This window comes from Myxocyprinus asiaticus, chromosome 37, assembly GCF_019703515.2.
Source record: "Myxocyprinus asiaticus isolate MX2 ecotype Aquarium Trade chromosome 37, UBuf_Myxa_2, whole genome shotgun sequence".
NCBI classification, from domain to species: Eukaryota; Metazoa; Chordata; class Actinopteri; order Cypriniformes; family Catostomidae; genus Myxocyprinus; species Myxocyprinus asiaticus.
Window position 1 is genome coordinate 6,687,658 of NC_059380.1, and position 15,769 is coordinate 6,703,426.

Sequence of the window (15,769 nt, forward strand, 5' to 3'; positions counted from 1 at the left end):
ACGAGGCGAGGATGTGTATTAATCAATCTGTTACATGTCTGACATAATCATACAAACTCACTGAACCAAGTTTATACTTGTTTTGCTGATATTTCAAAAAAGAAAACAAATAATTTCCTCACTGTAAACCCTAGATATCCTTTATACAGGGTTCCCGCGGATCCTTAAAAAGTCTTTAAATGTCTTAAATTCAGTTTTCTCAAATTTGAGGTCATAAAATGTCTTAAATGATACAACAAAAGTCTTAATTATCATTTAAAGAGGACTTAAATTTGAGAGCGGAAAGACAGGAATCGTGATATGACCTAATGTGATTATCAGACTTAAAAAGAATATGATTTAATTAAATAAATGCATGTGCTGCAGCATTGTTGTGTTTTCTCCAAGCACGCGGAGGGCTTGTGAGTGTTTCCAGCTGTCGCAGAGCAGTTCGTAATCATTAGGCCATATCGGAAATTTATGACAAGCGATCACTAATGATCATCTGTTGATGATGATGATATAGTGTTGATGAAATATTACAATGTTTACTTTTAATTGTTTATATTGTAATATTTTGTAGAATATTGTAGGAGTGTACAATTTATTTCCCTTATTTGTTTGAATGAGCAGCTGGAAGCAGTGAAGCTCAAACATTTCAAAATAAGAGTCCCCGGTGTATTTCAGCCTTTAAAGTTAAAAATTAATTCATTAATTTAATTCAATTTGGACTCTTGTAGCCTCTGTCTGGCCCTTCCCATTACAGGAAGACTAAGAACATTTCATATAAGCTACTAATTTTGAAAACTATTGGCAGATTAATTGCCATTCTTTCAAAACATTATCATATCAGCAAAATCCATTATTGGTCGACCTCTAATTTGTATTTATTTATATATTGGCACATAAACCAATTTTAATGTGATATATAGAGTATGTGGAAAACATGTCTTGCATACAGTAGATCCTACCCTGTTTTACTGATAAGCAATGTTAAGGCCATGTTGAATGTGTACTCCTGCCTCTTTAAGAAAGAGTCTGTGATACATAATTTATTTTGAGAATGTGTGGGTTTGTTTTGGGATGGGGATAGGGTAAGGGTAGCCTATTAATTTTATTTGTTCAGATCTTGAAAAAGCTCTTAAAAAGTCTTAAATTTGATTTTAAAAACTCTGCAGCAACCCTGTTTATAATAACTCTTATTAACATTAAAAGACATTATCACATTCTATGAAGCTTCAAAGATTATTAAAACTGCAGCACTGCCTGTTTCCACCATTGAAATCTGCTGCTCGAAAGAACCCGGAAGCACGGTTTCCTGCGGTGTGACGTCAGAGTAATTTCAACTATAGGAAATGACAAGTGCCTCATGAAACAACAGTACGTGTCAACAACACAGTGTAATATAACATGGTACTATGGTATAATAAAACATAATTGTACATTTACATACTTAATTGCCAAACCACATTCAACTCCACCGCCACTTCAAAGCTTTTACTTACGCAAATTATTATTAGAGCTGAAAGGGATACTAAGCTAAACTTTTCCTTGCTGCCTTATTTAAGAAAAAGTAAAACTATGTGCTAAGAGGGCATCTTCGTATAAGTCAGTGAACTTGTCCTATACAGTTGTCCCGTTAAATTTGTATGTACTGTAGCCTATGTTATTTTTATTAAAGGAAGAGTTCACCCAAAAATGAAAATTCTCTCAGCATTTACTCACCCTCATGCCATCCCAGATCATGTGTATATATTTTCTTTCTTTCTTCTGCAGAACACAAATTAAGATTTTTATAAGAATATCTCAGCTCTGTAGGTCCATGCAATGCAAGTGAATGGTGGGCAAAACTTTGAAGCTCCAAAATGCACATAAAGGCAGTGTAAAAGTAATCTATACTACTCCACTGGTTAAATCCATGTCTTCTGAAGCGATATGATAGGTGTGGGTGAGAAGCATCAATATTTAAGTCGTTTTTACTATAAATCTCTACTTTCACTTCCACATTCTTCGCATTCGCATTCCTTGTACATATCACCACCTACTGGTTGGGGCTGGTCTAAGGAGGAGATTTATAGTAAAAAAAAAAAAAAAAGAAAGAAAAAAAAGAAAAAAATTAAATATTGATCTGAATCCTTTAAGTTTTGTTAAAAACTCTAGTAGGGTGAGGTCAGCTAAAATGGGCCACTTTTGTGTTAAAGGAGCAATATGTAACATGACATTAAGCGTTTAAAATGGGTACTGCAGTCCAAATTCAAAATATTAGAGAGTTGCATCCCCAGCCCCCTCCTCCCCAGACTCGAAGCTCACGTGGGTTGCCAGGTTGAGGACACGCAACAGGAATGAGCAAACTGACATTGGCAAGCGACGAGCCTTATACTGTAAGTTGATCAGCTAATGTATACGTTTGCAAAGTTTTTATTGTTTGCAAATTATAAACCAGCTCATGTGGATTCTTTATAACTCTGTTAATGTTAGCTAGATGTATTGCTGGCTTCCATGGCTGCAGCACGCTGTGTTTGCCTGCTAATTTGGTTCAAATCTGGGAACCCGGTGTGTCGAAATACTATTGGGAAATGGGCAGTGGGCGGGATCACACAGGCCAAAACACAAACAGAAATTGCGGCCCGGAACGGACATTTCAAAGTAGAATATACTGGCTGTAGCATTGTTTTCGGAGTATGTATTCCGGTATTTCAACTTAGCATGTCAGTATTTCAACTTAGCATGTTTCCTAAATCTCTGATAACCTATTATGATAATTTTATGCTTTAGTACAGTAAATCAGTAAATTTATTACATATTGCTCCTTTAATCATCAAAAAACCAGATTATGTTTCTTTTTGTTATTTCAGGTCTCCTTTGTAATTCTATATACATTATGTGTTATAAGAAATTGTGTTTTTGTTTCATGGCAATTACTTTGTCAAAAGTCACCCAAAAAGACTACCATACCATTATCATGTAAAATGGGCCACTTTATCCGGTTATATGGACCAGAAAATTTCAAACTTAACAGGCCAATGAATCATTGATGAATTAATTTCATTTGAAAACAAATGACATGACAATATAGTAGGACAGTGAACATGTGTGTGCTTGTCTGTGTAGCAACAAATGTGTAGCATCACAAAATATCAAGTTAAAGGTTGTTCTCTTAAAAACATTAGAACAATACTTTTGTTATAAATAGGATATTTTTTACAATCCTTAGAACATTATAATCATAAAATTATGTTAGAGTTATTCTACCTAAACATTAGAACATCAGGCTACTAGGTGCTGACATTTCATGTAAATCTGCTTGTGCGTGTATGTGGGATAGTGCACAGCTGAAACTGATGGAACACTGGTTCAAATTATTATTTTCATAATATCTTTATTATTATATTAGTATTATTAATGTAATACTAGTCATGTATAGTAATCTCTTTTCTTTTTGGCATTATGTCAAATAAAGAGTACAGAGTTAGATGGAATATGGTGTTGTATACATGTATGATTTTGTTGATGAGTAATATAAAATATTGTTAAAAGGAGCTGTAACGAAATACATTTAAAAAGTGGCCCATTTTAACTGAAAATTGGTGGCCTATTTTATCTACCACCTTCAGGCAAAATAGGCCACAACATGAAATTGCATTGTCTTTATAAATAACTTTAAATACATTTTATATAAACCAAACATTGTATTTCATAAAACTAAACACTTAAAATGAAACACTTAATTTGTCCTGTAACTTGAGTAGGCCTATTATACAATTAAAGTGCTTATTACTTGAGAGTAATGGTTGATTTGTCCTACCCCTTTCAGTCTCCCTTTTAAGTCTTGCCCTGCCCACTTTAGCAATTCACTTTTAACAGATCAAGAACCACTGTGGCAACAGATCACACCATTTGAATTGTTGTAGGGGGCAATTATGAAAGAGCAGACATGCTCTAACCTCAAATGGCCCATTTTACCTGATGGTCCACTTTCACTGATATCACCCTATCATATGTTTGCACTTGGTTTGATATTCTGTTAGCTTTTTTGTGTGTGAGATTCAAGTGTCCAAACACTTTTTGGGGCCACAGTATGTTAAATGATGTTTTAATTTATGATTATTATATGTCAATGACAATGTCTGGCAATGTAATGGCATATTGTTATTTTTATTATTTAGCATGCCAAAAAAGCTTCCTGAATATTGCAATCCGACAGCCATTTCCAGACACTGTTTAGCCCCCTTTCTGAGTCCCATACAAATGGTTAACTTCTTTTTTTTTTTTTATAAATGTCCCCCTCTGCAGTTAAGATTTTGTGGGCCGTGCTCCTTCCATCCACATCAACGCCCCCACGCGCACAGCGCGCACTCTGTTTCTACTACAAAATTGGGGGGCGGCCTGGTGTTCAGATGACATGAGCTTAGTAAACTGTTTGTAAGCATAGAGGATCTGTTGAATCTATTAATCAATTTAGACTCTACAAATGGATTTTTTGTGAGCAGAAAAGGATGGAAAAGTCGGACGCATGCGATCCATACAGCCGACCCGCTCGCAGGACGCAATGGATCGTGAGCACTCTGGCGTATCATTACGGACTAGACCGTGGAGTGGAAAACGAAATTATAGTCCTCGCAACCGGGTTGGATCAATACCTTCAGGAGATTTTTCACCACCTAGACTGTCAGGGAGATGGAAAAATACCCGCCGAGGATTTTTACATTCTTTGCGAGATTTTGGGGCTGGATAAAGAGTGTGATTTGGAGGAGTGCGCGGGGATTTTGGATAATCTACCCAAAGAGTTCAGCTTCAGACAGTTTCATGCCAAACTCTGCGGTTATTTCAGCACCAAAGCTGGGTGCCACTATGAGAATGGGAGGTTGTTGGTTGGGAAGGAAAGCGAGCATATAGAGACGCAGATCAGACTCCGGAGCCCTTTGAGGCGGCGAGAGAAGCTGCTCGATTTGGGTACCAGTCATAAACGAGAAAGCGGAGAGTCTTCTTCATCTCCCACTGTGGATAAACACACGTCAGGTTGTAAGCAGCTGGGATCGTGCACCAGGGAGTGTTACGAGGAAATCGTGGCCCTCGAGGAGGCTGAGGATAGGATAGCCAAACTTGAAGAGGAAAATGCGAGTCTCAGAGAGTTGGTGGAGGACATGCGCGCGGCTCTTCAGAGCAGTGATGCTCGATCATTGGCTTTACAAGTACAGTACATTCTTTGTGATATTCGGGTACAGTAAATAAACAGGAAACTTTAGGATGAAACCCTAGAATGCATGTGTAAAGGTTAAAGATTGCACGGCCGTCTACTTTTATATATATATATATATATATATATGTATGATGTGCCACTGCAGGAATTTCTCAATTAAAGTGTCTTTGAACATGTGAACTGACTTTTTAAATATTTAGTTTAATATTTTTAAAATTATAAAAGAATTTGCATCACTACTCCTAGAATGCATATGGGTCCTAAATTACACTTTTTTTTAATCTTTTTTTTTATGGTGTATAATGTATTTAACACTGGAATTACTCTTGTAATACATTGTTTGGTTCCGTTTCCATTTGTTATGTAATTAAATACATATATGTTTAATACATATTAGCCAATGCTTTTATGCAAAGTGCTTGACATTACACTCATTACAGGGACAGTCATCATGAAGCAAAGGTACAATGATAATAGCACCTGGACCACTTCTTAATACGTTTGAACCTGCAACTTTACCTTTTTCAGTACGCCTCACCACTCCAAACAGCAAATATAGCTAAATAGAGTAATAGAAATATAGTATTAGCAAATAGAGCACATAAGGTTGTAATTTTACAAGCATATAACTATTTATTTATTTATTTAAAAACAAAAAACACACATTTTATCCTAGTCCATTGCACTTCTATCTATGTGTTTGTGTGGGTAGGGTTGTTAAGATATTTCATGTTACCACAAAACATGGAAAATTGCCCATATTACTGTTTTACAGCTTTTCTTTTACACTGTCATCCAAAAGTCTTTCTTCATTTTCAATGTGTGTGAAACTCTTTAGAATTTAATAAAATACATATCAACCATTTAAACGTACATTTTTAATACAGTTATCACAACAGTTAATTTTCCGTGAAAACGTAAGTAGTTTTATAAAGAATAAGCATTTAGATTTGACCTGGGTCTTTTTCAACCCACATAACATTTAAGGGGGTAAAGTGCATATGCATTTGAGGGTTTAAAAATAAAATGAAACAAAGAAACACATTATTGCTAGGTCACTAATCAAATAAGCAAATTTGTTTTATTGACCATGCTAACACCTTTGTATGAAAGTTACATTTCCTTGCTTTCAGTGAAACACTAGATGCTCTGTGAAACATTCTCAAATCATGCTGGATAACATGGATGATCAGGTTTTGCACAAACTTGTGGAGTTCATGCAATCTTGAGTAGGCTACATGCTGTTATTGTAGCAAAAGAAGGACATATCACATACTAAGAAATTCTGAAATTTTTGTTCATTTTTCAATTTTCACTCACAATGTTATTCTGATAATCTAATTTGTAATGAAAAAGTATTAAATTAGAAAAATGCTAAATAGAAGCATCTTCTACTTTTGGACCCCAGTGTAGGTGATTAGATGTAATATATGATTGAGCAACAGTATAATCTATATAAGGTCTGTTTGATTGTTAGGTTGGGTATAATTTCAAATACTTTTCTAAGGCAATTTTGACCTATGTTGGCAATGACAGGGACAACATTCTACTGACATATGTCTGTGTATGACAGGTTGGGCTGTGGAAAAGCCACTCCAAACACAAACCAGAGGGTGGCTGTTTCATTGCCCACCAAAGGCGAACTGCACAGAAGCCCATCACCTCTGGCACCCTGAAGGATGTCCAGAGTTTCCTGAAAGAGATGGAGTTCATCCGGAGTTCCAGGGATGGGCAGATTGAAGAGGCCATGCTCTTCAACCAAAAGCTGGAGCAAGAGCTTGAAGTGTCACGCGAGGCCGTGCTGATGCTGGAGGAATGTAACAGGACTCTAAAGAAGGAACAGGTTGAGATGAGGAAGAGGGTGGAGGAGGCCAGGCAGGCTGTGCTTAGTAGCTTCATGAAAGTAAAGGAACTGGAAACCAAAGCCAGTCATGTGCCTGTCCTGCAGAGACATGTTCAACAGCTGGAGACGGAGCTCCTGTTCTACAGGTGAGTCAGACACTTGAGCAATGAAGCTTGGGTTTGATGGGTGATATTGAAGGGCTAATTCCTTTTTTTAATAGCCAATAGGCTTTAGTTACATCACAGCCATGAACCATGATTTGCTACTTGCTAGTTTGCGATTCGGAGGTTGCATTTTCCCTCCAAGATTACATTTTTACTCTACTGATGGTTAGGATTAGGGTTGGGGTTAGAGTGTATGGTTTATAAAATGTGCCTTCCTTTTGACTGTAATGCATCATTTACAGGTCAAATTTACTCACTTTTGGCGACAATTTGTGTACATTTAACCCAAAACTGGAGCTCATATGTGCCAATATGTTCAAGAACACTACCAGCTTCGGCCACTGGGGGCAGTATTTTGAATTTCAGTAAGCACAGACCGATTTCAGCTGAAGAACCTTCAACCTACTGTCGCCGAATTCACAGTGAGATCAGTCTGGAGTCAGCAATATTTTTGGTCATTTTTCCCGGAAAAGAAGACAAAACTTTAAATGTGCATATCTGCTAAAAAGATAATTTTGTGAACTTTTAGGTATACACTAGCATATAGATGGCTTCAAAGCTAACACACATGGACTTAATGGATGATCATTCTCTCATTAATTACTTACCCTAATGCCATCTCAAATCATAATGGATTACTTTCTTTCTTCTGCGGAACACAAACGAAGATATTTTTTATAGATGTATGCTATGTTTGTACAATGCAAGTCCATGGGTTCCAAAACGTCCCAGCTCCAAAAAAGGACATAAAGGCAGCATAAAGGAAATCCAAGCGACTCGAGTGATTTAATCCATGTCTTCTGCAGCAATATGATATGGTTTTGGGTAAGGACAGACCAAAATGTAACTCCTTTTCACCATATATTTTAGTCTCCTATACGTGATCATGACTTGAAGCTTGATTACACTTCCTCATGCTTGTCACGAGTAGAGAGTGTATACCCCAAACCAATCGTACTGCTTCAGAAGACGTGGATAAACCTCCCGAGTCAAATGAATTCCCATCCTTTTTAGAGTTTGGAAGTTTTGAACCCCATTGACATGCACTGTTTGGATATACACATATCATACATCTAAAAAAAGTCTCCATTTGTCATTTGCAGAATAACGAAAGTCAGATGAGTTTGAGACGGCACAGGTGGGAGTAAATGATGAGAGAATTTTTCATTTTTGGGTGAACTATTTCTTTAAAGCCACAAAAACCCAATTATGATTTCATGGGGTCTTTAAAGTACTGCAAAGGCAAGAGAAAAACATCACGCTGTGTGACATACTTGCACGTTGTTTGATTGAACTGCTGCTTCATGCCGTTTTAGCAAGGTACTTGTGGAGTATGTCTACCTAGGGATCATGTATTCCCGCAGACATTTGTCATGGTGAGGCAATCTGTTTTAACATTGGGATAAGCTTACTTCAGCAACCAAGAAGCATTAAAAAGACATCGACTTCTGTTTCTGAGGATTCGCTGATGTAAATACACAAGATTCAGTCTCAACATAAAGATTTGGTAATAATATAACATAGCAAGTGATGATGTTTACTTGTTCTGCAGTTGAAAAGGTATAAAAGAAATTTGCAGAACTATTCCAGAGACATTAAGGAGAAGTCTATGGTTAATGTTGCTGCTGTTTTACACAAAATTTCCCTCCTGGGATCAAGTGTCTCTCCATCTGCTATGTACTGGGAATAACAGTTTGTAAATTGTTATGGATTTTGTATTTAATATGAGATTATAGCACAATCTATGCAACATATACAGTATCTTGGAGAAAGTTGCTGTTGCTGAGACTAGTGCATTGTTTTCGTCTAACCCAGACTGAATGTAGACAGTAAACAGTGTCTCTCATTACATAATGTAGCTTTAAATAATCTGACTCACAGTGAATTGAAATTCCTCTGGGTTAAAATAAATGGTTGTTAAAATAAAAGGTTTCCACAGAACTTGCTGGCCCATATTCTCCCCCATACTGTAAGTGTGCCAAAATACATGCTATTTAGGTTGGCTTGATGTGGTTCTGCTTCTTGAGTGCAGACCTTGTTTTGTTTGGGTTCATTTAGTTGTCAACGTGTGTGGTAAATGGACTCCCATTTTGGTTAGCTGAAATTATGCACAGCTACTACTGGATGCTGCTCATTTTGAGGTAGTTTGGGTTTTATACCTAAGCTTTCATTGAACTTTCCTAGTGCACAGCCATTTAATTTATGCTTAGAAGCTGTTAAACTTAACGTCATCAATGTTTACATATTTCTTGAACAGTAATTTTGTGGCAGCATTCCTGGAAATCCTGATAGATAGTCTTAAAACAGTTTTCTTTTTTCTTGAATATAAAGTAATAATGCAGAAAAGCTCTTTGTGTAACTTCAATTAAAGCCCAGTATTGGTATCAAGTGTAAAACACATGATTGAAGAACGTGTTTTCCTCATAAGCGCAAGGGCTTTTATTACATTAATTAGAAAGTTGACATAAAATAAATTGTTTTACATACGCTTTCAAGAAAAGACTAGGCAAGACAAAGCATGTTGCTGGTTAAAGGGTGTACACAATTTTGAGACGGGTTTCAACTAAATCTTAAGTCATAAAAACAGAACTGAAAAGCAAATATTATAATAATGCACATAGCAGCGTCCCAGCATCCATTCCATGATAAGAGGGGGGCTCTTACTGACAGAGGCATGTTGACACTTTTTATAAACATTCACTTTTATACCTCCAGGCTGCACTAATCTATGTGAAGTCTATGTTGGACTTTTCCAGGAATCCTTCCCATGGCCTCTCCATTGATGCTCTTAAGCCAAATAATTCATTCCAGATCACAATGGAGCTGACACATTTGGGGAGAGTTCCATTCAGACTGAGAAGGCCTGACCTAGACAGACAGAAAGTTCCAATCTATCTTCAAACAGTTTCCCCGCTCTACAGAATAATGGTTGAACACTCCCTGGCTGTAACCTAGCAACTACTCCCACCACCCTCACCGAGTTTAGAGTTTCCTTGAATGCCATTTTAGAATGTTTCAGAACAAGTTCCTGTTTGTTTTTAAGTTAAACTACCATACCAAATGTTTGCAATGTTTAAAAAGAGTGTTATTTTGAGAAGTACTACTTTGCTTGTAGACTTTATTAGTCTAGGGTATAAATAAACTCCTTGGTTGTGGCTCTGTTTTAATATTTTAACATAACCGGTAACAGACATCAGACTCACTCTGTGCTTGCATAGATTTTGACCAAAACCAAGAGAATTTATCTTCATTGTTACGTGCACTTTTTTCCAGACACGATACCTTTTAGCTGGCTGGATTTGGCAGATGATGTTGTCCAGCTTAATAAAATCAGGAGAGGCTCTTAACAGTGTCTTTCCCTGACTGTAGCTCTCTAATAATAGAATGATACTGTTAATTTTGGGATTTTGGGGTGACTGCGGATCAGCCTTATTAAACATTTATGAACTGGGATCAGTCTCAAAGTGAAAATAATGGGGGAGTTGGTTGGCGGGTGACCCCCGTATTAAAGGCTTGAGCACCCCCAAAAGAAGTCAACACAAAAGGTTAGGGGCTGTTTTAAAATGGCCATAGCCTATTCTGAAGAGTTTAAATTCTACATACAGTATTACAATAAATGCTGCAGCATCATTTTCATTTCCAATCTGGTCTTATAGAATCACGTTACTACACCTACATTTTTAGGTAGGTTTTGTTGATTTATCACTTGAGAGAGCATTATTCGTGAAAACTTTATCTGTTTGGGAGAAAATTTTACTCGCTTTTAGTGCCACACAGTGGACATTTTATCTCAGAACTGCTGTGATACATGGTCTCATGAAATTTACGTGAGCATTTCAACATTTTTGCAAAACTGAAATTACGTCCTTCATTCCATGTTTGGCTGCAGTTTCCAAGTGAAATGTCCAGCAGGGGGTGCCAAAACCGAGCGAAATGAAGTTGTAATCAGATGTGGTTTTTAAGGTGAATTTTAGATGGCGGTTTTAATAAGTAAAACATACCTCCCTAACCTAAAAGTTTACCCTAAACCTAACCAATAGTGTCCGAAAAGTTAACAAAACAGACATCTTTAACCAACACTTAACCCTAACCAATAGTGTTTTAAAATTCAAATTCGAAATGAAAAAAAAAAAAAACATTTACTGAAGCAACCATGTCATTCCCTTTCGCTTCTATGCCACTTTCACTTTCGTGCGTTTTTGACTGAACTCGAACCGTGGTTGATGAGTCCAAAGTCCAACGATCAGGTGAGCTACCAAGCAAGCTAACGATATAGGAATAAGTGTGTATATGTAGGTGGGTCTGTAATACAAGTGTTAAAATGTATTGTTTTTAAAATCATGCATTAAAGTAAAAGTGTTTTGATATCATAACATAGTGGGGGGTGAGTAATAGTGGAAAATACATTTTTATAAAGTCACAATCAGCAATTGCACTCGTGATTTGTGTGACAATGAATAAAACACACATTTGTTGTAGCGCCTCTAGTGTTCATTTCACCAAGAAACTGCAGCGAAGCGTAGAAAGCAGCATGTACAAGTCAGTTTGCAAAAATGTATATACTGTAGAGTAACATTCATTCTACAAGACCAGGTTGGTAATATCATTTTGCAGAAATGTCGCCACAGCCAGTGTTGGGTGTAATTCATTACTATGTAATGCATTACTGTAATTAAATTACTTTTTCCATGAAAAAAGTAAAGCAAGGTATTACTCTTCATTTTTCAGTAATTTAATTACAGTTTCTTCTGATGTAATTGCATTAAATACTAAAACAACAGTGAATTTAAAATCGAAATTTAAAGTCTAATGTTAAAATTTATGTTTTCTAATATAACTCTGCCCCCTTAAATTGTTTGGCCAGTTCAAGAATAATTTATTAGATTTTTTATGATTTATTTGAAAGAATTAAAAGAACAGTTTCATGTCTATCCTTGTATTGTTCATTTGGTGAAGGTTGATATGGGTTTTTAGAAAGTAATTAGTAATAAGTAATGCAGTTACTTTTGAGACAGAGTAATTAGAACAGTAATCTAATTACACTGTAGAAGATGTAATTAGTAGTTAGTAATTAATTTTTTTTTTTTGCAAAACTTACTCAACACTCGCCACAGCTATGTAGTTTTTTATGAGATCAGGTTGGGATTGGATGGTACATCAACAAAGTATAAGAACTTTCATTTTTTATTAAAGATTTTATTATAGTTTATAGATAAGGGAAAGTGTATATCTTAGGTTCAGTAACTGTTAATTTTACCCTTATTTTTGCAGTATAATTGTCCTGCAATGTGTAAAATGATTTTTTTAAAAGCACAAATATTTCAGATATTTTATTCGATCATAATAGGGCCAAATACTTAAAGAAGAATTAGAAAAACATTGGTTTTGATGAATTATAGCATGTCACACCAAAGGACCGTGCTTAAACTGCTTGAAATTTCATGTCAAATAACCAAATATCACAAGGATATAACAAAAGAAGAAGAGTGCTTTGTCTAAATGTTTTTAAGATAGTTGCCTAAGTGTGCTAGACATGCCAAAAGACAATCCAAATTGCGCTAGACAAACCTCCACAGATTGTGCCCTGAATATTACTATAGAACTTAGTTAAAAAAAAAAACTGGTACTGAAAGTCTTTGTACCAGTAAATAAGCTTGTATTTTAACTGCTCTTTTTTGCGAGGAAAAATAAATGCACATCGCGTGGTAGCCACATGCAGTGTGTTCTGGCTGGTTTGTGGCAAATCAGAGCAGGAGTTTTCTTTGAGGCCAGAACGCCCAAGGGCAAGTGTTGAAAAGTCCCTGGACTCGGGTGCATCCAATGGGCACATAGCTGTCTGAAAACAAAAAAGGGTGCAGGATGGCTTTCGATGCAGCTGCTACTGGGTGAAGAGGATACCGGTCATGCTCCATAGGTCATGGAGTGACCCATTCACACTGAGAGCACTGCGTTTTATCTAAGAAGAGAGGTGTGTCCACTGGCAATTTCTCATCTCCTCTGTTCAGATCTTAATGCAGTTCTTCTAGCAATCACACATTTTAATTGCTCACTTCAGCTCCCTCACCTGCTGCTTTAACCTCCCCATCTGGCATGAAAATGATAAACAATATTAGACTCTTCATGCACATGAAAGGGATGTCTATTAAAGGAATATTTCAAGTCAAGCTCAATCGACAGCATTTGTGGCATAATGGTGATTACTACAAAAAATTATTTAGACTCGTCCCTCCTTTTCTTTAAAAAAGCTCAAATCTGGGTTCCAGTGAGGCACTTACAATGGAAGTGAATGGGGCTAATCCATAAATGTTAAAAATACTCACCGTTTCAAAAGTATAACCACAAGACGCTACAAATATGCGTGTTAACATGATTTTAGTGTAATAAAATAGCTTACTAAGCTTTTAAGTTATATCCAATTTTGCAACTTTGTTGCCATGATGACAAAACGGCATAAAATGACCATAGAAACAATGATTTAAACACTTTTACAGCTTCAATAAGGCACAAGTTTTTTTGTAAGCTTCACGTTTCTGCCTTTAAACCCTCAAAAAAGTTGTCCCATTCACTTCCATTGTAAGTGTATCACTGTAACCTCAATTTTTGCTTCTTTTTTTTAAAGAAAAGGAGGGATGAGTTGAAATAATTTTTTTGCTAATCAACATTTTGCCATAAATGCTGTCGATTGAGCTTAAATTGAACCCGGAATAATCCTTAAAACTAATTGTCTGTTTCCTCAGAGAAACAATGAAATTGGAAAATGTTGTATTTCTGGAGGCACATTTTAAGTTAAAGTGTGTAGGTATTTTGGTTTTCCCAGTTTAATTTAGTAAACCATTAGTAAGCTGATTCCCCTGAAAAAAGTATACACTAGGATCTGTGGCGCTATCAACCAATGGCGTGCGTTTGCGATGGAACTATCTGGTTGAATATGTGACCAATGGCAGGAGTAGTGTTCAGAAAACCTGTCTGAAAACAGTCTTTTCACTCTTTTCTTCTTTTGGCTTTGGAGTAGAGAACGGCACAGGCCTTAAAAGAAAACCTGAACCCTACTCGTATCTGAGGCCGTGTGACCCGACCCTACCCTGCCCGAACAGTACCATCAGATTTTAAGCCCGTACCTGACCCGAACCCAAAATCACTTACTCGCTTAATAATTTCTTCTCCAAGCAAGTACTGTTGCAATGGGCTGTATTTTATGTAAGCATTGGCAACATTCATAAACATACACAGTTCAGTGTTTCCCCTAGGATTTTTTTCAGCAGCGGTGCTGTTTTCGTGCATCCACGAGCCTGCAACGCCAGACCCATATTTAAGCACATCGTTGGAGGAATAGCTTAAAACAACCTTAGAATCATTATAGATGGGTAATTCATGTTCGCCTTGTCATGTGTGTGTTTACTGGGGACTTTTAAAGGGCTCTGGGGGTAAAAATTGTTAAAACATCAGAACATTTACAACAATCTTACCTAAATCTCATGGGGGTTACAATTCTTACCTCTAGTTTTATTCAGATAGAATGATTTTTAAAGTATATAGCCTAATTATGGTCCTCCGTTTCAGTCACTTGTTTCTCAGCAAGACGTGATGCAGTGGCAGTCATGTGCTGACTTACATGTATGTTGTTGTTCTTGGCAGATACCTTTAACAAAGACTTTAACAGGTAGTTGAAGGGCAGTTCACCCAAAAATGAAATTTCTGTCATTACTCACCCCCAAGCTTGTATGTATTTCTCTCATCTGTGGAACACAAAAGGAGATATTAGGAAGATTGTTGGTTTCAGTCACCATGCACTGTCACTATAGTTTTTCCCATACATTCTCCCTAACATCTCCTTTTTCACTCTAGAAAGGAAATCATAAAAATTTGCAAGTGATGACAGAATTACTATCACTTTAAGAGTACAAGTCAATACTCACCAGATACATTAAATAATGTTGACAAAATGCATTGAAAACGTTAACAGATGAAATCCTGATAGAGAACCTTGTTAACATTATATGTATTTGAAAGATAGAAAATGGTGTATTTTAATATTATAGTATTTATATTACTATATTATTATTATTTATGCATATTTTTACATACTAATTCAAACTGACTGATTCACAGGGCAGAGAAAATACCTGTTCAGGTCAGATGGAGCACCAGATAGATCATGGAGGTGACAGATGTAACAGGTGTTTAATTGTTTCTCTTCTCCCTGCAGTAGGTTCTCTTCACCCAGAGTAGTTCTGGTAGCAGTTTACACAAAGCATTTTTGTTGTGTCTGCCTTTCTTGTCAAAGGTAGTGTATTATGATATAAGGGAGCGATCTGAAAACGCGGCCTTATGAAAGGCAGGAAAACTAGATCGCTCCGATGTAGCGCACCTGCAATGTTGACAGCTTTGTTTTGTTCATTATAAACAGGAGCGATAGTTTTATCACATTGTTCGCTTACAGAGACGCGGTACAATGCCATTTGCACGTCGAATCTTAAGTTCAGTAAATATGCAACAAACTTACTTGTGACTTTCTGTGCACGCTTACACACTAAACTCAACAAGAGTTCAGTGAGATGCACGAGAGAGGGAAAAAAGGATGCG

The 15,769-nt window shown here is 36.6% G+C and overlaps 1 protein-coding gene across 1 annotated transcript in view; it reads left to right on the plus strand.

Moving 5' to 3' along the window:
* Positions 1 to 4,340: 4,340 nt before the first annotated feature.
* LOC127427584 (EF-hand and coiled-coil domain-containing protein 1-like) overlaps positions 4,341 to 15,769 on the plus strand; it is a 36,801-nt gene continuing 25,372 nt past the window's right edge. The window contains exons 1-2 of the mRNA XM_051675252.1: positions 4,341 to 5,171; positions 6,753 to 7,168. Of these exons, the coding sequence (XP_051531212.1) occupies positions 4,476 to 5,171; positions 6,753 to 7,168 (1,112 nt within the window). The 5' untranslated portion in view covers positions 4,341 to 4,475. The remainder of the gene's footprint in view (positions 5,172 to 6,752; positions 7,169 to 15,769) is intronic.